General features: G+C 50.0%; 1 protein-coding gene across 1 annotated transcript in view; it reads left to right on the forward strand.

Annotated features, from left to right (window-relative positions):
- Window positions 1-551: 551 nt before the first annotated feature.
- The window catches only part of LOC117526684 (Kv channel-interacting protein 2-like), a 63,919-nt gene continuing 40,849 nt past the window's right edge, over window positions 552-23,621 (forward strand). Inside the window, exon 1 of the mRNA XM_034188736.1 lies at window positions 552-708. Coding sequence (XP_034044627.1) covers window positions 636-708 — 73 coding nt within the window. The 5' untranslated portion in view covers window positions 552-635. The remainder of the gene's footprint in view (window positions 709-23,621) is intronic.

Here is a 23,621-nt window from a genome sequence, read left to right on the forward strand (position 1 = left end):
TATATATATATATATATATATATATATATAAATTTGCACAAATTTAAGCAAACAAAAAAAAATCATTATGGGGTGTTGTGAGTAGAATTTTCAGGGGAAAAATTAATTTATTCTGAATCAGAATCCTTTTACTGTTGTTCTCTCTCTCTCTCTCTCTCTCTCTCTCTCTCTCTCTCTCTCTCTCTCTACTCTACCTCGTCTCTCTCTGATTCGCTCTCTCCTTATTCTGTTCTCTCCTCTCTGACTCCTCTCTCTCTGATTCTCTCTCCTCTCTGATTCTCTCTCTCTCTCTCTCTGATTCTCTCCTCTCTCTCTCTGATTCTCTCACTGAATCTCTCTCTGATTCTCTCTCTCTTTCTCTCTCTGATTCTCTCTCTCTGATTCTCTCTCTCTCTCTGATTCTCTCTCTGATTCTCTCTCTGATTCTCTCTCTCTCTTTGATTCTCTCTCCTCTCTCTCTCTCTGATTCTCTCTCTGCCGACGAGCGTCATGCACTTTCCCTGCGTTTGTCCATTTATACGTCACACATATCATTTTGTGACATGTACAGAACAGTAATTGGACTCGGAACCAACCGACGGTTCTGTCAGAACTCCGGTAGGTTCTTGGGTCGGGTTCTACTGAGCTTCAGAACAATGAAACCCAGGATTCAGGACCAGAGTATTTCTGAGTCCAGAGAGCTGGATCGATCCTACGACCCCCTCACAGGTACGAGGACCCGTTTACATGTTTGGCTCGGTCTTGATCAGGTTATTGATTTGTGATTGCTGACTTTATATTTTCACTACTGCACAGAAATGTTGAAGAAGTTTTTGTTGTTGTTTGTTTGTTTGTTTGTTTGTTTCTGACTCCGTGTCACAAATAACGTTTTGGTGTGTGGGTTAGAAATCAAGTGTTAGTTCAGCTGTTTAACAGTCTAATGGCTGTGGGAAAGAAGGAGTTCTTGAACCTGGTGGTTCTGCATCTCACAGTCCTGAACCTGTGGCCTGATGGGAGGAGTGCGAATAGTCCATGTTGGGGGTGAGTGGGGTCTTTGATGATGGAGACAGCTCTCCTGTGGACTCTGTGGTGGTAGATGCTCTGCAGAGAGGGTTATGGGGTCCTGGTGATCTTAAGCCCCTTTTCACATCGGTGTATTCGTAGAGCTGCTTATTGCAGCGTATCGTCTATGCTGAGTTGAGCAGTTCTACGCCCACTTTTTGTCAGCTCAACATCGAGTTTTTGCTCCCTACGCAGCAGTATGTTGAGGGCTACACGCGTAAGATGGAAGAAATTAAGCATGTTTAATTTTCTTCAGCGTAGAGCGCTGGACACAGTTTGAAGCAGGTCTGCACAGCGTTACTGCATGCAAGTCTGTGCAACACTGCGCTCCTGTAAACAACCAAAAACTCCAGAGGAATCAGCTGGAGAACATGAGCACACAGCCCACAGCACCTGTGTGTGTTCAGAACAGGGAATCGAACCTCAACTCAGAAATCCAGAAACAGCAGGTTGCTTGCTCGCTCTCTCTCTCGTGCGCGCGCTCTCCCTCACTCTCACTCTGTCTCTCTCTCTGTGTCTGATCGAACCTGTGACTTTAAAATAAAAGCGCACTCGCTGCATGTTGGTGCGCTCACCAAACGCCCTGATCGATCAGGTCTGATCAAACCTGAAAAGAGCTGTGACTTTAAAATAAAAGTGTCGTCGCTGCATGTCGGTGCGCTCATCAAACGCCCTGATCGATCAGATCTGATCAAATCAGCGGACCTGATCGGAGCAACCGGAGGTTTAAAAGTTTAACGAGCCACAGCGTTTCGTTCAGGGCAGCCTTTACCACAGCCAGACTCAGCAGCATTTGGACACAAAGAAAGTGATCCACCAAGACAAAAATAAATAAATAATAATAATAAAATAATAAAAAATAATGTTAAATGACTCTGTTTTTGAGCCACACCACACCTGAACAGAACAGAGCGCACTTCCACAGAGGCAGAAAATAGCACTGAACTGGTTTAATAGCGGCATGGTACACACGACTGTGTGCACACATTAAAACGCGAACACACGCAGCTGCAAGTATGAAACGGACACTGATAAAGGCTGAGTACGCGCATATTTTGGGCATATTTAAATGAAACACAACGCTGCAATACGCAGCTCTACGAATACGCCAATGTGAAAGGGGCTTAGACACAGTCTTTATCACTCTCTGCAGGCATTTGTGGTCCCACCCAGTAGAGCTGCTGTACCACACAGTGATGCAGGTGGTCAGGACTGACTCAATGATGCAGCTGTAGATGTGGACTGTAGCTGATGTGGACCCCCAGGTACTTCAAGTTCCTCACCCTCTCCACCTCACGACCTCAGATGAACAGTGGCTGGTGAGGCCTCCTCTCCTTCCTCATGTCCACTATCATCTCCTTGGTCTTGTCTGTGTTGAGGGTGAGGTTGTTGTCTCCACACCACGTCACTAGACTGTCCACCTCCCTCCTGTAGGCTGTCTCGTCTCTGTCAGTGATGCGTCCTATCATGGCAGTGTCATTGGCAAACTTGGTGATGGTGTTGTTGGGGTGGGAAGTGACACAATTGTGGGTGAACAGGGTGTAGAGGATGGGGCTCAGGACACAGCACTGTGGGGTCCCCATGTTGGTGTGATGGTGGCTGACGTCCTTCTCCTGATCCTGACAGACTGTGGCCTGCCACTCAGGAAGTTGGAAAGCCAGTCACAGAGGGAGGGGTTAAGTCCGAGAGCTAACAGTTTGTGGAGAACAGCCGTGTTGAAGGCAGAGCTGTAGTCAATAAAGAGCATCCTAATGTAGGAGTCTTTATTTTCCAGATGAGAGAGGGAGATGTGAAGGGCGGCGGCGATGGCATCTGACGTAGACCGGTTGTGCCTGTAGGCATACTGCAGTGGGTCGGTGGTGTCCGGGATGCTGTTATGAATGTGAGACAGTATCAATCTCTCGACGCACTTCATAATGATTGAAGTGAGTGCTAATGGCCAGAAGTCATTCAGACAGCATGGGGGGTTCTTCTTGGGGAGGGGGACGATGGTGGTGGTCTTGCAGCATCTTGGGACGATGCATTGCCTGAGGGAAAGGTTAAAGATGGAGGTGAGAACATCAGCCAGCTCGTTAGGACATACTCTGAGGGCGTGTCCTGGTACATTGTCTGGCCCGGCAGCCTTCCGGGGGCGGACACTCCTCAAGGCTTTGTGTACCTGGGCTGATGTGACGACTGGTGGGGGGAGGGGGGTTGAGTGGCCACAGTGTGTCTGTATTCTGTAGAGGTGGTGAGGGTGGAGCTCTCAAAGTGGATGTAGAAGGCATTGAGGTCATCTGGCAGGCTGTCCGATGAGCTGATGGTGGTGGTTCTGGAGCTGGTCCTGAAGTCTGTGATGTGATCCAGACATTGCCACATTCTCCTGGGGTCAGCATTAGAGTAGAAGTCCTCCGTCCTCTCTCTGTGCTGTCTCTTGGCCGCTCCTATGGCCTTCTCCAGTCTGTACTGTGCAGCCTTGTACTCAGCTTTGTTGCCAGATCTAAAAGCAGCAGTGCGAGCACGCAGCAAGTGAAGCACCTCTCTGTTTACCCAGGGCTTCTGGTTGGGGAACTTCCTCACTTGTATGGTGGGTACGATGTTCTCAACACAAGTGCTGATATACCCAGTCACATACTCAGCATAGTCTTCTACGCTGACAGAGGAGTCCTCGCAGGTGGCTGCAGCTCTAAAAGTATCACAGTCAGTTGTGGTAAAACAGTCCTGTAGAGTGCTCTCAGCCTCTGGTGTCCATAGTTTAATCTGTCTGGTGAGAGGGTTCGACTGCTTGAGTTCTTGTCTGTAGGCCGGTTACAGAAACAAAGAGATCTGATCTGTGTTTCCAAAGGGGGCGGGGGCGGCCCGGAGTGCACCACATATGTTGTTGTAAACATGGTCCAGGGTGTTTTTTCCCTCTGGTGGGAATGTCCACATGCTGAGGAGTATAGACTGTAAATTGCACTGGTTGAAGTCACCAGCCATGATAAAAACAGCATCAGGATGAGCCGTCTCCGGTGCGCTGATGACGTCATGGAGGTTGCTAAGAGCCTCGGTGTAGTTAGCTTGTGGATGGATGTAAACAGCAGCCAAAAACACACATGTGAATTCCACTGGTAGATAAAAGGGACGGCATCGCAGCAGTAAAAGCTCCAAATCTGATGAGCAGTGCTTGTATACAGTCCGTACATCTCTACACCATGTGTTGTTGACATAAACGCACACACGTCCCCCTGTCGTCTTACAGTTCGGTCCCCCCGCTACAATGAGTGGCTCTCCAGGTGAACAGTGGAGTCTGGGGCTACTGCTGGGCGAAGATGATGAAGAAGAGGAGGAGAATGTTTCCACAAACAGCGGGAGAAGTAAACTAGAAGAATGGAAATGAGAGTGGGGACTTTGAATGTTGGTAGTATGACTGGTAAAGGGAGAGAGCTGGCTGATATGATGGAGAGGAGAAAGGTAGACATATTGTGTGTGCAAGAGACCAAGTGGAAGGGAAGTAAGAGCAGGAGCATCAGCGGTGGGTACAAGTTGTTGTACCATGGTGAGGACAGGAAGAGAAATGGTGTTGGGGTCATTTTAAAGGAAGAGTATGTTAAGAGAGTGTTGGAGGTTAAGTGAGTGTCTGACAGGATGATGATGAATATCATCAGTGCATATGCCTCACAGGTAGGTTGTGAGATGGAGAAAGAAGATTTCTGGAGTGTGTTAGATGAGGTTCTTTATATATTCTTTATAGGAGGTGCAAGCTAAAAAAAAAAAACAGAGACTGTAAGGTGGTGGCAGGAGAAAGTGTCGTTAGACAGCATAGGATGGTTGTTTGTAGGATGACTTTAGAGGTAAAGAAGAAGAAGAGAGTGAGAGCTCAACAAAGGGTCAGATGGTGGAAGCTGAAGGAGGAAGACTGTTGTGTGAAATTTAGTGAGCAGGTGAGAGAAGCACTGGTTGGAGGTGAAGCAATTTTGGATGAATGGAAAAGTACTGCAGATGTGGTGAGGGAGACAGCTAGGACAGTACTGGGTATGACATCTGGACAGTGGAAGGAAGACAAGGAGACTTGGTGGTGGAATGAAGAGGTCCAGGAAAGCATAAGGAGAAAGAGGTTGGTGAAAAAGTTTTGGGATAGTCGTAGAGATAAAGAAAGTAGACAGGAGTACAAGGAGATGCTACATAAGGCGAAAGAGAAGTGGCAAAAGCAAAGGAAAATGCATAGCGCGAGCTGTACAAGAAGTTGAATAGTAAGGAAGGAGAAAAGACTTTTCCAATTGGCCAGACAAAGGGACAGAGCTGGAAAGGATGTGCAGCAGGTTAGGGTGGTAAAAGATGCACATGGTAATGTGCTGACAAGTGAGGAGTGTGTGCTGAGAAGGTGGAGGGAATATTTTGAAGAGCTGATGAATGAAGAAAATGAGTGAGAGAAAAGCCTGGATGATGTGGTGAGAGTGAATCAGGAAGTACAAGAGATTAGTAAGGAAGAAGTGAGGGCTGCTATGAAGAGGATGAAGAGTGGAAAGGCAGTTGGTCCAGATGACATTCCAGTGGAGGCATGGAAATGTCTAGCAGAAATGGCAGTAGAGTTTCTAACTAGATTGTTTAATAAAATCTTGGAAAGTGAGAGGATGCCCGAGGAGTGGAGACGAAGTGTGCTGGTTCCTATTTTCAAGAACAAGAGTGATGTGCAGAGCTGCAGTAACTACAGAGGCATAAAACTGATCAGCCACAGCATGAGGTGATGGAAAAGAGTAGTAGAAGCTAGGCTTAGAAAACAGGTGAAGATCTGTGAGCAGCAATATGGTTTCATGCTGGGAAAGAGCACTACAGATGCAATGTTTGCTCTGAGAATACTGTTGGAGAAGTACAGAGAAGGACAGAAAGAGTTACATTGTGGGTTTGTGGACTTAGAAAAAGCTTATGATAGGGTGCCAAGAGAAGAGTTGTGGTATTGTATGAGGAAGTCTGGAGTGGCAGAGAAGTAAACAAATAAAAAAAACAAAACAAATTCAAACAACCGAGGACGTAGCTATTGGCTTGCTAAAGCTATCCTCGAAGTTAGAAGAACAGCTAATCGACATGCAGGCCCATGGCAGGCGAGAAAACGTGAGGATCTACGGGGTCAGTGAAAATGCAGAGAAAGAGGCGTCAGAAATAAGAATTTTTGTGGAAAAACTGCTTTGTGAGGGTCTTCAGCTGCCAAATGACGTGGCGTTACACATCGAAAGAGCACATCGCTCCCTGGGATCAATGCCACCTCCAAGCGCTCCACCCCGCTCCATTATTGTGAAGTTTTTAAGTTTCCGAACCAAGGAAATGGTGCTGTGTAAATCCTGGCAAATGAAAGGTTTCAAGTGGAAAGATAAAGTAACCTTGGACCAGGACTTTCCACCTGCCATTATTGGAAAGCGGAGAGAATACACCGAAATCCAGAAAGTATTAAAAGAGAAAGACGTGCGGTTTCAAACACTCTTCCCCGTCAGGCTGCGTGTGAGACACGGCGATGGAGTTATGATCTGCGACACTGCAGCGGAGGCGGCAGAGGATATGGTGAAACGGGGATACGCAGTCAAGCTCATACAGACACCAACATCGTTTGTGGAACGCATCCAACAGATGACCTGGACCCGGGTGGACCGACGCGTGAGGAAGAACGTACCCGGTTCAGAGCGGGACCCCAGCTACAAGGAGAAGCTACGCGCATTCCGGAGAACATCCCCGAGCCCAAGCACGGAGTAAAGGTTTAAGACGGCGAGGTCTTTTGAATGAAAATGTCCCTTTGATTGAAATATGATGTTTGAATTGACTGTGTGAGTAAAATAGTGTAATATTGAAGGTTCTACTATGGGAGTTTACATAACACTGTCATAGCCATAAGGATCCCCTGCACTGTTAACAGGAGCAGGGTCATTGCCTTAGAGCGCCCCCTGGGACACAAGAGGGTCTACTGCACAGACCCCAACATAGGGAGTCATGTTCATTTCTGTTCTTTTTCTTGTGTTGTTTTACACTCTGTTGTTCTTTGCAGGGAAGGGAAGAGTGCCATGTTTAATGACTTTGTTAATTGCTAAGACACTCAGATGTCAGCCCGGTCTGTAAAATTTGTTTCACTAAATATAAATGGGATACACAATCCAATTAAGAGATCAAAAATATTATCACAATTGAAAAGGGAGAAAGTCCAGATAGCATTTCTTCAGGAGACTCACTTGGATGATTGTGAGCATGCCAAACTGAACAAAATGGGATACTCTAAAGTATATTTTTCTTCTCACAGCTCTGGGAAACATAGAGGAGTAGCAATTTTGTTGTCCAACGCAGTGAATTTTGAATATATTTCTGAATGTAAGGATAAAGAAGGAAGATACATTTTGGTCATAGGTAAACTGGAGGGAACATTAGTGAGTCTGTTAAATGTATACATGCCACCTGGCAGTGACTGGTCAATATATAAACATGTACTTGAAACACTTACAACTAAATGTCAAGGTATTCCAATATGCAGAGGTGATTTCAACATTCGATTACAACCAAAGACTGACAGCTCAAATGGCAGACCAGATGCTAAAAATATTTATAGAAAGGTTAATAATTTTATGAAAGAAGTGGGAATAATTGACGTTTGGAGGGAAAATAACCATAGAGTGCGCGACTATACTCACTATTCCTCAGCCCACAATGTCTATTCACGAATAGATTTTTTTAATGTTCATGCATGATATGCATAGAGTATTAACTTGTGAGATTGGAACTTGTGCCATATCAGATCATGAACCAGTGTATTTAACAGTCAACATTAGCAACAGGATTAGATCCACCCTATGGAAGTTAAATTCCAATATCTTGAAAGATACTGACATTCCAAACACTCTGAAAATGGAAATTCAATCTTATCTTGATCACAATGACACTGATGAGGTCTCCCCTGCAATACTATGGGATGCTTTGAAAGCCGTAATTCGAGGAAAGATAATAGCAATCTCTGCTACTCTAAAGAAACGTAAAATTCAAAAAATACAAGAATTAGAAACCAAACTTAAAGAACTTGTGAAAGAGCACTCCACGTCACTAAATAATTTGGTCAAATCTAAAATAAAAGAAATGAAAAATGAGATAGATGCTATAAACACACAGGAGATCCAAAAAAAGCTCCTTTTTACAAAACAACGATATTACGACGTAGGCGGGAGAGCACTCAAGCTTTTATCTTACAGATTAAGAAAACAAGAAGCAGAACGGACAATACATAAAATAAAACACCCAGTAACAAATGCTGTGGAGACTAACCCTGAAAAAATACAAGAATGCTTTGAAGAATATTACCGAAAATTGTATTCTCAACCACAATTAGGGAGCAGTGAAGACATTGACGCATTTTTATTATCCCTAAACTTACCTAAAGTTTCCGAGGACCAAAATAAGAGATTGACATCAAAAATAACAAAGGAGGAAGTTTCAGCATCAATAAAGACATTGAAAAATGGCAAAAGCCCAGGGGCTGACGGATTTAATTCAGAGTGGTATAAAGCTATGCAAGAACATCTAGTCTTAACATTGGTGAAAATGTTTAATTGGATTATTGACAAGAAAAGTATATCACCTTCATGGAAAGAAGCCATCATTTCCATAATCCCAAAATAAAATAAAGACAAAAGGCAATGTGGAAACTATCGCCCTGTAAGTGTGCTCAACATAGATTACAAAATTTTTACCTCTATTTTATGCAAAAGATTAGAGACAGTTCTACCAGACCTTATCAACAAAGACCAGACAGTTTTCAGACAGACTCAGGACAATATTTGAAAAGCATTATTAATTATGAAACATGTCAAAAAATGTAATTTGGAAGCACTTATGATAAGTTTAGATGCTGAAAAAGCATTTGATTCGGTACGATGGGAATTCCTATATAAAATAATGGCTAAATTTGACTTCCATCATAATATTATTGACAGTTTTGCGGCGTTATACAACAAACCAATTGCCAGGATAAAAATTAACGGGGATTTGACCAAAACTTTTACCTTGGAGAGAGGCACTCGTCAAGGGTGTGGAGCCTCCGCACTTTTATTTGCTCTATTCATCGAACCTTTGAGCCAAGTTATAAGACAGACTACAGAAATCAAAGGAGTAAACCTTGACTCAGGTGAACAAAAACTAGCCCTTTTTGCGGACGACATACTGATATTTTTGACTGAGCCCTCGCAATCTCTACCCAAACTAATGCAGGTGTTGGATAAATATGGCTCTCTCTCTGGACATAAAATCAACATAAATAAAACTCAAGTGTTAAAACTAAACTATAAGCCACCAATAAGTATAAAAAACACATATAAATGGAAATGGGACTCAAATAACATCAGATATTTTGGAGTGGTTTTAACAGAAGATTTTGAAAAACTTTTTGATACAAATTATGGTCCATTAATCTCAAAAATTAAAATAGATTTACAGAGGTGGAGTACAATCCCCTTTTTGGGCATACACTCTCATGTGGAATCAATCAGAATGAACATCCTTCCAAGATTACTGTATTTATTTCATTGTTTACCAGTTTGGATATCACAGAAATATTTTGTTGAATGGGATAGAATGTTGGGTAAAATATTTGGCACAACAAAAAAGCTAGAGTTAAATACAAAACACTACAGTTGATGAAGGAGAAGGGTGGACTCGAGCTACCTTGCCTTCAAGAATATTACTATGCGGCCCAACTTAAACCCCTGATATGTTTAGGTTCCCCAACCTACTCAGCCAGCTGGAAGGAAGTTGAAAGGGTAGAAACAGAAAAAATACCAATTATGGCAATATTGTCAGATAAAAAATTAAGAAACAAATTTAACACCATGAAGGATTTTATGTACGAATCTATGTTGAAATGTTGGGATGGGGTACTACAAATTTGTAAATTGGAGAAAATCTCTTTGATATTAAGATGGATAGCGTATGACTTTTTTGCCAAATACTCAAGATAATAGGTTTAAAACTTGGATCTCAAAGGGTCTGACTTCGTACTACTCATTCTTCCACAAGGGGGTGTTCATGAGCTTTGAAAAGCTGAAGGGAAAAAATGGTCTTCATCAAGATGACTTCTATAGATATTTACAAATCCGACATCATTTCGATCAAAACATCAAAGTCCTATGGGAAAACAGTGAATTAGGATTTATACACACCTTTTTAACTCTAATAAAATCCATTTCTATGAACAATATAATATCTAATTTGTATAAAGCAATTCAGTTAAGTGAAGAAGGTAACTGTTGTGTGGGCCGCTGAAGAGGAGGTACTGCTGGCCCACCACCACTAGAGGGCACCCTGCCTGGAGTGCGGGCTCCAGGCACCGGAGGGCGCTGCCGCCTTACCGGAGCAGCCAGGACGACAGCTGTCATGCATCACTGGAGACAGCTGATCCCAATCAATACGGAGGTATATCAGCAGGACGGCATCTCCACCTCATTTGCCGAGATATCGCCTGACCAAAGAGGTAACAATCTCTGCCCATACATATAACTAACCATTGTTGTATTTCTTGTGGAGCATTTGTAGGACAGCTGACTACTGAACAACTTTTGGATAAGTACTCACCTTCCTACACTCCTGTATCGTTGTTAACGAGAGGTGGAGGTGGACTCTCCACCCTCCGTGTTACTGGGTGCAGCCGCATCCACACCTGACTGTTTCTGTTCCTTGCCAGCAGTACCGGATCCGACGAGCGGAGGCAGTGGCCACCTGGGGATTCGGGACTTGGCGGCTCCAGTATTCCCGGGGTTCGGTGGCAGAGGAAATCGGGTTGGTTCCGGTTCGACTTGGACAGACGTCTCCTATCGTCGAGCCTGCCCACACGACACCGTTGTTATTGGACTCAGTCTCAATATTGTAATCGGCTGTGTTGTTGTGCCTGTTTTCACAACAGTAAAAACAGTGTTATTTGATTCCTCCATTGTCCGTTCATTTGCGCCCCCTGTTGTGGGTCCGTGTTCCTACACTTTCACAACAGGATATTTCGGCCAGCGTCATGGATCCCGAGGGGCGTCAACCGGCTGTTGAATGGCCAATGGAAGAACAGGACGCGCAGGCGTCCTCGGGAGGGGTGATCGGTGAGTTGCAGCGGATCCTCACCGCTTTCACGACTCGGATGGATTTAATGACCGAGCAGAACGTCCTCCTGAACCGCAGGGTGGAGGCTCTCGCCGCACAAGTGGAAGCGCGTCCCCCGGGCGCCGCTGCGGCTCTCCCTCCCGTCGACCCTGTGCGTAACAGCGATGTTCCACTGGTCGTCCAACGACCCCTCCCACCTTCCCCTGAAGCTTACATAAGCCCCCCAGAACCATACGGAGGCTGTGTGGAGACGTGCGCAGATTTTCTTATGCAGTGTTCGCTCGTCTTCGCACAGCGTCCCGTCATGTACGCGACCGATGCTAGCAAAGTAGCTTATGTAATAAACCTGCTTCGCGGTGAGGCACGCGCTTGGGCTACAGCGCTCTGGAGCAGAATTCACGGCTCCTTCTGACATATGATGGGTTTGTAAGGGAGCTCAGAACCGTGTTCGATCACCCTAATAGAGGAGAAACCGCTTCAAACCGTGCTACTGTCAATGAGACAGGGGCGTCGGAGCGCAGCTGCCTATGCAGTCGACTTCCGCATTGCGGCTGCGAGGTCCGGCTGGAATAGCACTGCCCTCCGCGCCGCCTTTGTAAACGGACTGTCTTTGGTTCTTAAGGAGCACCTGGTGGCTAAGGACGAACGCGCGGGATTTAGATGAGCTCATCGATCTTGTCATACGGTTAGACAACCGGTTAGAAGAACGTCGGCGGGAACGAGACAAAGGGCGTGGCCGGGCACGCGCCGTCCCTCTCCCTTCCGGTTCCGACCGCGCTCCGCCTTCCCCACGCTCCACGGCCCCTGCGCTCCGTGGGGCCACAGCTCCCCCTGCTGACGAAGCTATGGACACGAGTAGGGCAACATTTAGGGCACCAGATGCACAGAGGAGACGGGCCCACGGAGCTTGTTTTGTTTGTGGTGCAATAGAGCACCATATGAGAGACTGCCCCGAGCGGTTAAAACTCCAACGCCCGCCCCCTAGAAACTGGGCTAGGGGTGGGCCGATACATTCACGTGGGACACACCCACATTGCCACACGACTCCCAGTTACGATCCTTTATGAGGACTCAACCCTGAAGGCCCCAGCACTGGTGGACACGGGCTCTGAGGGGAATCTGTTGGACAGCAGATGGGCCAGGGAGATAGGGCTCCCTCTGGTGGCGCTTACCTCGCCTGTACAGGTTCGGGCACTAGATGGCTCCCTACTCCCTCCGATCACGCATAAGACACCACCTGTAACTCTGGTGGTGTCAGGAAATCACCGGGAGGTGATCGAGTTTTTTGTGACTCAGGCCACCTCCCGTGTGGTTTTAGGATTTCCCTGGATGTTGAAGCACAATCCCCGGATCGATTGGCCGTCCGGGGTAGTGGTTCAGTGGAGCGAGACCTGCCATCGGGTGTGTCTAGGTTCCTCGGTTCCCTCCCGGCTCCCAAGCTAAGGAGGAGGTCAGAGTCCCGCCCAATCTGGGGACGGTGCCGGTGGAGTACCACGACCTTGTCGACGTGTTCAGCAAGGATCTGGCTCTCACACTTCCCCCCCACCGTCCGTATGATTGTGCCATTGATTTGGTTCCGGGCAGTGAGTTCCCGTCCAGTAGGCTGTACAACCTCTCACGGCCTGAGCGCGAATCAATGGAGACCTACATCCGGGACTCATTAGCTGCCGGGTTGATCCGGAATTCCACCTCCCCGATGGGCGCAGGTTTCTTTTTTGTGGGTAAAAAAGACGGCGGACTTCGTCCATGCATTGATTATAGGGGGCTGAACGAAATCACGGTTCGCAACCGATACCCGTTGCCCCTGTTGGATTCGGTGTTCACACCCCTGCATGGAGCCCAAATCTTCACCAAGCTCGATCTTAGAAATGCGTATCATCTGGTTCGGATCCGGAAGGGAGACGAGTGGAAAACGGCATTTAACACCCACTTAGGTCACTTTGAGTACCTGGTCATGCCGTTCGGCCTCACAAACGCCCCCACGACGTTCCAAGCATTAGTTAATGATGTCTTGCGGGATTTCCTGCACCGGTTCGTCTTCGTATATCTAGACGATATACTCATCTTTTCTCCGGATCCTGAGACTCATGTCCGGCATGTACGTCAGGTCCTGCAGCGGTTGTTGGAGAACCGGCTGTTTGTGAAGGGCGAGAAGTGTGAGTTCCACCGCACGTCTTTGTCCTTCCTGGGGTTCATCATCTCCTCCAACTCCGTCGCTCCTAATCCGGCCAAGGTTGCGGCGGTAAGAGACTGGCCCCAACCCACAAGCCGTAGGAAGTTGCAACAGTTCCTAGGCTTTGCTAATTTCTACAGGAGGTTCATTAAGGGCTACAGTCAGGTAGTTAGCCCCCTGACAGCCCTGACCTCACCAAAAGTCCCCTTCACCTGGTCGGATCGGTGCGATGCCGCATTCAAGGAGTTGAAACGGCGCTTCTCGTCTGCACCTGTTCTGGTGCAGCCCGATCCTAGTCGCCAGTTAGTGGTTGAAGTGGACGCCTCGGACTCAGGGATAGGAGCCGTGCTGTCCCAGAGCGGGAAGACCGATAAGGTCCTTCACCCGTGTGCCTATTTTTCCCGCAGGTTGACCCCAGCCGAACGGAACTATGACGTCGGCAATCGAGAGCTCCTTGCGGTGAAAGAGGCTCTTGAGGAGTGGAGACATCTGTTGGAGGGAACGTCTGTGCCATTCACGGTTTTCACTGACCACCGGAACCTGGAGTATATCAGGACCGCCAAGCGGCTGAATCCCAGGCAAGCCCGCTGGTCACTGTTCTTCGGCAGTTTTGACTTCCGGATCACCTACCGTCCCGGGACCAAAAACCAAAGATCGGATGCTTTGTCCCGGGTACATGAAGATGAGGTCAAAACGGAGTCGTCGGATCCCCCGGATCCCATCATCCCGGAGTCCGCTATCGTGGCCGCCCTCACCTGGGACGTGGAGAAGACCGTCCGGGAGGCCCTGACACGAGACCCGGGCCCCGGAACCGGACCGAAGAACAAACTCTACGTCCCACCAGAAGCCAGGGCTGCAGTTCTGGACTTCTGTCACGGTTCTAAGCTCTCCTGTCATCCTGGGGTGCGAAGAACCGTGGCAGTCGTCCGGCAGCGCTTCTGGTGGGCGTCCTTGGAGGCCGACGTCCGGGTTACATCCAGGCCTGTACCACCTGCGCCAGGGGCAAGGCCAACCACTGCAAGACATCGGGATTGCTACAGCCGCTGCCCGTGCCTCATCGCCCCTGGTCTCACATCGGCCTGGATTTTGTCACGGGTCTCCCGCCGTCCCAGGGAAACACCGTCATTCTCACGATAGTGGACCGATTCTCCAAGGCGGCCCACTTCGTGGCCCTCCCGAAGCTGCCAACGGCCCAGGAGACAGCGGACCTCCTAGTCCACCACGTCGTCCGTCTGCATGGGATACCATCAGACATCGTCTCCGATCGCGGTCCCCAGTTCTCCTCGCATGTTTGGAGGAGCTTTTGCCGGGAACTGGGGGCCACGGTCAGTCTCTCGTCCGGGTATCACCCCCAGACCAACGGACAAGCAGAACGGGCCAACCAGGAGATGGAGCAGACCCTACGCTGTGTGACAGCCGCGCACCCGACGGCCTGGGGTACCCACCTGGCCTGGATCGAGTACGCCCACAACAGTCAAGTGTCGTCAGCCACCGGCCTCTCCCCTTTCGAGGTGTGCTTGGGGTATCAACCCCCGTTGTTTCCGGTGGTTGAGGGGGAGGTCGGTGTGCCCTCGGTCCAGGCCCACCTACGGAAGTGCCGTCGGGTGTGGCGTGCCGCCCGTTCTGCTTTGTTAAAGGCCCGGACGAGGGCGAAGAACCATGCAGACCGGCGGCGGGCCCCGGCTCCCACGTATCGTCCTGGGCAGGAAGTGTGGTTGTCCACCAAGGACATTCCCCTTCAAGTGGACTCCCCAAAACTGCAAGAACGATACATCGGCCCTTACAAGATACTCAAGGTCATCAATCCCGCCGCAATGAGGCTCCAGCTTCCGGCCTCACTGCGGATTCATCCAGTATTCCATGTCTCCAGGATTAAACCCCATCACACCTCACCCCTCTGCACTCCGGGTCCGGCGCCACCTCCTGCCCGGATCATCGACGGAGAGCCGGCTTGGACCGTGCGCCGGCTCCTCGACGTCCGACGAATGGGCCGGGGTTTTTAGTATCTGGTGGACTGGGAGGGGTACGGCCCCGAAGAACGCTCCTGGGTGAAGAAGGGCTTCATCCTGGACCCGGCCCTCCTGGCCGATTTCTACCGTCGCCACCCTGACAAACCCGGTCGTGCGCCAGGAGGCGCCCGTTGAGGGGGGGGGTCCTGTTGTGTGGGCCGCTGAAGAGGAGGTACTGCTGGCCCACCACCACTAGAGGGCGCCCTGCCTGGAGTGCGGGCTCCAGGCACCGGAGGGCGCTGCCGCCTTACGGGAGCAGCCAGGACGACAGCTGTCATGCATCACTGGAGACAGCTGATCCCAATCAATACGGAGGTATATCAGCAGGACGGCATCTCCACCTCATTTGCCGAGATATCGCCTGACCAAAGAGGTAACAATCTCTGCCCATACATATAACTAACCATTGTTGTATTTCTTGTGGAGCATTTGTAGGACAGCTGACTACTGAACAACTTTTGGATAAGTACTCACCTTCCTACACTCCTGTATCGTTGTTAACGAGAGGTGGAGGTGGACTCTCCACCCTCCGTGTTACTGGGTGCAGCCGCATCCACACCTGACTGTTTTTGTTCCTTGCCAGCAGTACCGGATCCGACGAGCGGAGGCAGTGGCCACCTGGGGATTTGGGACTTGGCGGCTCCAGTATTCCCGGGGTTCGGTGGCAGAGGAAATCGGGTTGGTTCCGGTTCGACTTGGACAGACGTCTCCTATCGTCGAGCCTGCCCACACGACACCGTTGTTATTGGACTCAGTCTCAATATTGTAATCGGCTGTGTTGTTGTGCCTGTTTTCACAACAGTAAAAACAGTGTTATTTGATTCCTCCATTGTCCGTTCATTTGCGCCCCCTGTTGTGGGTCCGTGTTCCTACACTTTCACAACAGGATATTTCGGCCAGCGTCATGGATCCCGAGGGGCGTCAACCGGCTGTTGAATGGCCAATGGAAGAACAGGACGCGCAGGCGTCCTCGGGAGGGGTGATCGGTGAGTTGCAGCGGATCCTCACCGCTTTCACGACTCGGATGGATTTAATGACCGAGCAGAACGTCCTCCTGAACCGCAGGGTGGAGGCTCTCGCCGCACAAGTGGAAGCGCGTCCCCCGGGCGCCGCTGCGGCTCTCCCTCCCGTCGACCCTGTGCGTAACAGCGATGTTCCACTGGTCGTCCAACGACCCCTCCCACCTTCCCCTGAAGCTTACATAAGCCCCCCAGAACCATACGGAGGCTGTGTGGAGACGTGCGCAGATTTTCTTATGCAGTGTTCGCTCGTCTTCGCACAGCGTCCCGTCATGTACGCGACCGATGCTAGCAAAGTAGCTTATGTAATAAACCTGCTTCGCGGTGAGGCACGCGCTTGGGCTACAGCGCTCTGGGAGCAGAATTCACGGCTCCTTCTGACATATGATGGGTTTGTAAGGGAGCTCAGAACCGTGTTCGATCACCCTAATAGAGGAGAAACCGCTTCAACCGTGCTACTGTCAATGAGACAGGGGCGTCGGAGCGCAGCTGCCTATGCAGTCGACTTCCGCATTGCGGCTGCGAGGTCCGGCTGGAATAGCACTGCCCTCCGCGCCGCCTTTGTAAACGGACTGTCTTTGGTTCTTAAGGAGCACCTGGTGGCTAAGGACGAACCGCGGGATTTAGATGAGCTCATCGATCTTGTCATACGGTTAGACAACCGGTTAGAAGAACGTCGGCGGGAACGAGACAAAGGGCGTGGCCGGGCACGCGCCGTCCCTCTCCCTTCCGGTTCCGACCGCGCTCCGCCTTCCCCACGCTCCACGGCCCCTGCGCTCCGTGGGGCCACAGCTCCCCCTGCTGACGAAGCTATGGACACGAGTAGGGCAACATTTAGGGCACCAGATGCACAGAGGAGACGGGCCCACGGAGCTTGTTTTGTTTGTGGTGCAATAGAGCACCATATGAGAGACTGCCCCGAGCGGTTAAAACTCCAACGCCCGCCCCCTAGAAACTGGGCTAGGGGTGGGCCGAGACATTCACGTGGGACACACCCACATTGCCACACGACTCCCAGTTACGATCCTTTATGAGGACTCAACCCTGAAGGCCCCAGCACTGGTGGACACGGGCTCTGAGGGGAATCTGTTGGACAGCAGATGGGCCAGGGAGATAGGGCTCCCTCTGGTGGCGCTTACCTCGCCTGTACAGGTTCGGGCACTAGATGGCTCCCTACTCCCTCCGATCACGCATAAGACACCACCTGTAACTCTGGTGGTGTCAGGAAATCACCGGGAGGTGATCGAGTTTTTTGTGACTCAGGCCACCTCCCGTGTGGTTTTAGGATTTCCCTGGATGTTGAAGCACAATCCCCGGATCGATTGGCCGTCCGGGGTAGTGGTTCAGTGGAGCGAGACCTGCCATCGGGTGTGTCTAGGTTCCTCGGTTCCTCCCGGCTCCCAAGCTAAGGAGGAGGTCAGAGTCCCGCCCAATCTGGGGACGGTGCCGGTGGAGTACCACGACCTTGTCGACGTGTTCAGCAAGGATCTGGCTCTCACACTTCCCCCCCACCGTCCGTATGATTGTGCCATTGATTTGGTTCCGGGCAGTGAGTTCCCGTCCAGTAGGCTGTACAACCTCTCACGGCCTGAGCGCGAATCAATGGAGACCTACATCCGGGACTCATTAGCTGCCGGGTTGATCCGGAATTCCACCTCCCCGATGGGCGCAGGTTTCTTTTTTGTGGGTAAAAAAGACGGCGGACTTCGTCCATGCATTGATTATAGGGGGCTGAACGAAATCACGGTTCGCAACCGATACCCGTTGCCCCTGTTGGATTCGGTGTTCACACCCCTGCATGGAGCCCAAATCTTCACCAAGCTCGATCTTAGAAATGCGTATCATCTGGTTCGGATCCGGAAGGGAGACGAGTGGAAAACGGCATTTAACACCCCCTTAGGTCACTTTGAGTACCTGGTCATGCCGTTCGGCCTCACAAACGCCCCCACGACGTTCCAAGCATTAGTTAATGATGTCTTGCGGGATTTCCTGCACCGGTTCGTCTTCGTATATCTAGACGATATACTCATCTTTTCTCCGGATCCTGAGACTCATGTCCGGCATGTACGTCAGGTCCTGCAGCGGTTGTTGGAGAACCGGCTGTTTGTGAAGGGCGAGAAGTGTGAGTTCCACCGCACGTCTTTGTCCTTCCTGGGGTTCATCATCTCCTCCAACTCCGTCGCTCCTAATCCGGCCAAGGTTGCGGCGGTAAGAGACTGGCCCCAACCCACAAGCCGTAGGAAGTTGCAACAGTTCCTAGGCTTTGCTAATTTCTACAGGAGGTTCATTAAGGGCTACAGTCAGGTAGTTAGCCCCCTGACAGCCCTGACCTCACCAAAAGTCCCCTTCACCTGGTCGGATCGGTGCGATGCCGCATTCAAGGAGTTGAAACGGCGCTTCTCGTCTGCACCTGTTCTGGTGCAGCCCGATCCTAGTCGCCAGTTAGTGGTTGAAGTGGACGCCTCGGACTCAGGGATAGGAGCCGTGCTGTCCCAGAGCGGGAAGACCGATAAGGTCCTTCACCCGTGTGCCTATTTTTCCCGCAGGTTGACCCCAGCCGAACGGAACTATGACGTCGGCAATCGAGAGCTCCTTGCGGTGAAAGAGGCTCTTGAGGAGTGGAGACATCTGTTGGAGGGAACGTCTGTGCCATTCACGGTTTTCACTGACCACCGGAACCTGGAGTATATCAGGACCGCCAAGCGGCTGAATCCCAGGCAAGCCCGCTGGTCACTGTTCTTCGGCCGTTTTGACTTCCGGATCACCTACCGTCCCGGGACCAAAAACCAAAGATCGGATGCTTTGTCCCGGGTACATGAAGATGAGGTCAAAACGGAGTCGTCGGATCCCCCGGATCCCATCATCCCGGAGTCCGCTATCGTGGCCGCCCTCACCTGGGACGTGGAGAAGACCGTCCGGGAGGCCCTGACACGAGACCCGGACCCCGGAACCGGACCGAAGAACAAACTCTACGTCCCACTAGAAGCCAGGGCTGCAGTTCTGGACTTCTGTCACGGTTCTAAGCTCTCCTGTCATCCTGGGGTGCGAAGAACCGTGGCAGTCGTCCGGCAGCGCTTCTGGTGGGCGTCCTTGGAGGCCGACGTCCGGGGTTACATCCAGGCCTGTACCACCTGCGCCAGGGGCAAGGCCGACCACTGCAAGACATCGGGATTGCTACAGCCGCTGCCCGTGCCTCATCGCCCCTGGTCTCACATCGGCCTGGATTTTGTCACGGGTCTCCCGCCGTCCCAGGGAAACACCGTCATTCTCACGATAGTGGACCGATTCTCCAAGGCGGCCCACTTCGTGGCCCTCCCGAAGCTGCCAACGGCCCAGGAGACAGCGGACCTCCTAGTCCACCACGTCGTCCGTCTGCATGGGATACCATCAGACATCGTCTCCGATCGCGGTCCCCAGTTCTCCTCGCATGTTTGGAGGAGCTTTTGCCGGGAACTGGGGGCCACGGTCAGTCTCTCGTCCGGGTATCACCCCCAGACCAACGGACAAGCAGAACGGGCCAACCAGGAGATGGAGCAGACCCTACGCTGTGTGACAGCCGCGCACCCGACGGCCTGGGGTACCCACCTGGCCTGGATCGAGTACGCCCACAACAGTCAAGTGTCGTCAGCCACCGGCCTCTCCCCTTTCGAGGTGTGCTTGGGGTATCAACCCCCGTTGTTTCCGGTGGTTGAGGGGGAGGTCGGTGTGCCCTCGGTCCAGGCCCACCTACGGAAGTGCCGTCGGGTGTGGCGTGCCGCCCGTTCTGCTTTGTTAAAGGCCCGGACGAGGGCGAAGAACCATGCAGACCGGCGGCGGGCCCCGGCTCCCACGTATCGTCCTGGGCAGGAAGTGTGGTTGTCCACCAAGGACATTCCCCTTCAAGTGGACTCCCCAAAACTGCAAGAACGATACATCGGCCCTTACAAGATACTCAAGGTCATCAATCCCGCCGCAATGAGGCTCCAGCTTCCGGCCTCACTGCGGATTCATCCAGTATTCCATGTCTCCAGGATTAAACCCCATCACACCTCACCCCTCTGCACTCCGGGTCCGGCGCCACCTCCTGCCCGGATCATCGACGGAGAGCCGGCTTGGACCGTGCGCCGGCAACTCGACGTCCGACGAATGGGCCGGGGTTTTTAGTATCTGGTGGACTGGGAGGGGTACGGCCCCGAAGAACGCTCCTGGGTGAAGAAGGGCTTCATCCTGGACCCGGCCCTCCTGGCCGACTTCTACCGTCGCCACCCTGACAAACCCGGTCGTGCGCCAGGAGGCGCCCGTTGAGGGGGGGGGGTCCTGTTGTGTGGGCCGCTGAAGAGGAGGTACTGCTGGCCCACCACCACTAGAGGGCGCCCTGCCTGGAGTGCGGGCTCCAGGCACCGGAGGGCGCTGCCGCCTTACGGGAGCAGCCAGGACGACAGCTGTCATGCATCACTGGAGACAGCTGATCCCAATCAATACGGAGGTATATCAGCAGGACGGCATCTCCACCTCATTTGCCGAGATATCGCCTGACCAAAGAGGTAACAATCTCTGCCCATACATATAACTAACCATTGTTGTATTTCTTGTGGAGCATTTGTAGGACAGCTGACTACTGAACAACTTTTGGATAAGTACTCACCTTCCTACACTCCTGTATCGTTGTTAACGAGAGGTGGAGGTGGACTCTCCACCCTCCGTGTTACTGGGTGCAGCCGCATCCACACCTGACTGTTTTTGTTCCTTGCCAGCAGTACCGGATCCGACGAGCGGAGGCAGTGGCCACCTGGGGATTTGGGACTTGGCGGCTCCAGTATTCCCGGGGTTCGGTGGCAGAGGAAATCGGGTTGGTTCCGGTTCGACTTGGACAGACGTCTCCTATCGTCGAGCCTGCCCACACGACACCGTTGTTATTGGACTCAGTCTCAATATTGTAATCGGCTGTGTTGTTGTGCCTGTTTTCACAACAGTAAAAACAGTGTTATTTGATTCCTCCATTGTCCGTTCATTTGCGCCCCCTGTTGTGGGTCCGTGTTCCTACACTTTCACAACAGGTAACACAGAGTACATTAAGAAAAAATGGGAAATTGAGGGCAAACTGAATATTTCAATTGAAAGTTGGGAAAAGACTTGTCATCTTCAGTGGAAGACCACAGGATCTAATACATGGCGAGAGTTTGGATGGAAGAGTATTGCGAGGTTCTTTACCACACGTGTTCAAAAAAGACACAGAGGGAGAGGGGATTCATGTTGGAGGCTGTGTGGCTCCTCTGGGGCCAACCACTATCACATTTTTTGGGATTGCAGTATTCTCAAACCATACTGGTCACAGATTTGTAATCATGTAAATTATGTTTTTGGCTATAAAGTGTCATTTACATTTGAATGCTTATATTTGGGAGATGTAAATGTTCAGAATTGGAGAAGGAATGAAACAAAATTATTGGCAATCCTATTAATAGCAAATAAAAAAGCCATCAGAAGAAAATGGTTGAAGGCAGACCCCCCCTCGGTGGAAGAATGGATAGAAATAGTTCACGATATCTACGAGATGGAAAAACCATCCTCCATCATTCGGAACCAAAGAGACTTTTTCTACGAAACATGGTCAAAGTGGACAGAATATGTGAAATACTCGGACTTTATCTGAACAATTTTTTTTTTTATCAATGAATACTGATCATTTATTTTCTGACCAAATGGAACAGCACTCTTCCCCATTGTTTTCTGTTTTTTCCCTCTGTTTTCGTATATTTGAAAATTTAAAAATAAAAATTACCAAAAAAAAAAAAAAGAATTGTGTGACAGCGGTGAGATGCACAGTCGGAATGACAGATTCATTCAAGGTGGAGGTGGGATCACACCAAGGATCAGCTCTGAGTCCTTTCTTGTTTGCAGTGGTGATGGACAGGTTGACAGATGAGATCAGACAGGAGTCCCCATGGACTATGATGTTTGCAGATGACATTGTGATCTGTAGTGAGAGTAGAGAGCAAGTTGAGTCTAGTCTGGAGAAGTGGAGATATGCTTTGGAGAGAAGGGGAATGAAAGTCAGTAGAAGCAAGACTGAGTACATGTGTGTGAATGAGAGGGAGCCCAGTGGAATAGTGCAGTTACAAGGAGTAGAAGTGGTGAAAGTAGATGAGTTTAAATATTTGGGGTCAACTGTTCAAAGTAATGGAGAGTGTGGTAGAGAGGTGAAGAAGAGAGTGCAGGCAGGGTGGAGTGGGTGGAGAAAGGTGGCAGGAGTGATTTGTGACCGAAGAATATCAGCAAGAGTGAAGGGGAAAGTTTACAAAACAGTAGTGAGACCAGCTATGTTGGACGGCTTAGAGATGGTGGCACTAACAAAAAGACAGGAGGCAGAGCTGGAGGTGGCAGAGCTGAAGATGTTGAGATTCTCTTTTGGAGTGACAAGAAAGGACAAGATTAGGAATGAACATATCAGAGAGACAGCTCAGGTGCGACGGTTTAGAGACAAAGTCAGAGAGGTGAGATTGCGATGGTTTGGACATGTGCAGAGGAGGGACCCAGGGTATATAGGGAGAAGGATGCTGAGGATGGAGCCACCAGGCAGGAGGAGAAGAGGGAGGACAAAGAGGAGGTTTATGGATGTGCTGAGAGAGGACATGTAGGTGGTTGGTGTGACAGAGGAAGACACAGAGGACAGGGTGAGATGGAAATGATTGATCTGCTGTGGCGCCCCCTAACAGGAACAGCCGAAAGACAAAGAAGAAGACTGATCTGTAGACAAACATGAATCAATCAAATGTTTAACCTGGTTTATTTGTTTGTTTGTTGTCGTAGTTTTCTCATTAGTCACATCAGCTCATTAACTGCCCACCTGTGTCTAATCAATCAATTAATCAATCAACTAGAGCAAAGCAGCTTAAAAAACGGTCTGGTCCTCCTGTTGGATTGAAGTTTGTTTGCTGTTTGATGTCAGTGTTTTGCTCGCCTCCTGTTTTCCTCCTAATAAGATTCAGTGTTTGTCTTTTATTTGATGGGTTCCAGAAATAGTTTCCTTAAAATCAACTGAACGTAAAAATAGCTGCTGTCATTCGGGAGGTCAAGGCTAACTGGTGTTCTGGGTGTGCAGGATATTTTTAAAGTGGTTCAGATGAACAGAGACGAGAACTTTGTTGAACAGCATCACGTTTACTGCAGCCATCGTTCAGTGATCCATTAACTGAACAATGAGCCGCGTGTGGAAGAACTTATGGAAATAAATTTTTGATCTGCAGTAGTGAAATTTCTAAAATTGATTTAAAATATGATTTATAGAACCTAAAATCACCTGTCCCGCCGGAGGTCGCGACTTCTGTTTTCTCT

Source organism: Thalassophryne amazonica, chromosome 15, assembly GCF_902500255.1.
Source record: "Thalassophryne amazonica chromosome 15, fThaAma1.1, whole genome shotgun sequence".
Lineage (NCBI taxonomy): Eukaryota > Metazoa > Chordata > Actinopteri > Batrachoidiformes > Batrachoididae > Thalassophryne > Thalassophryne amazonica.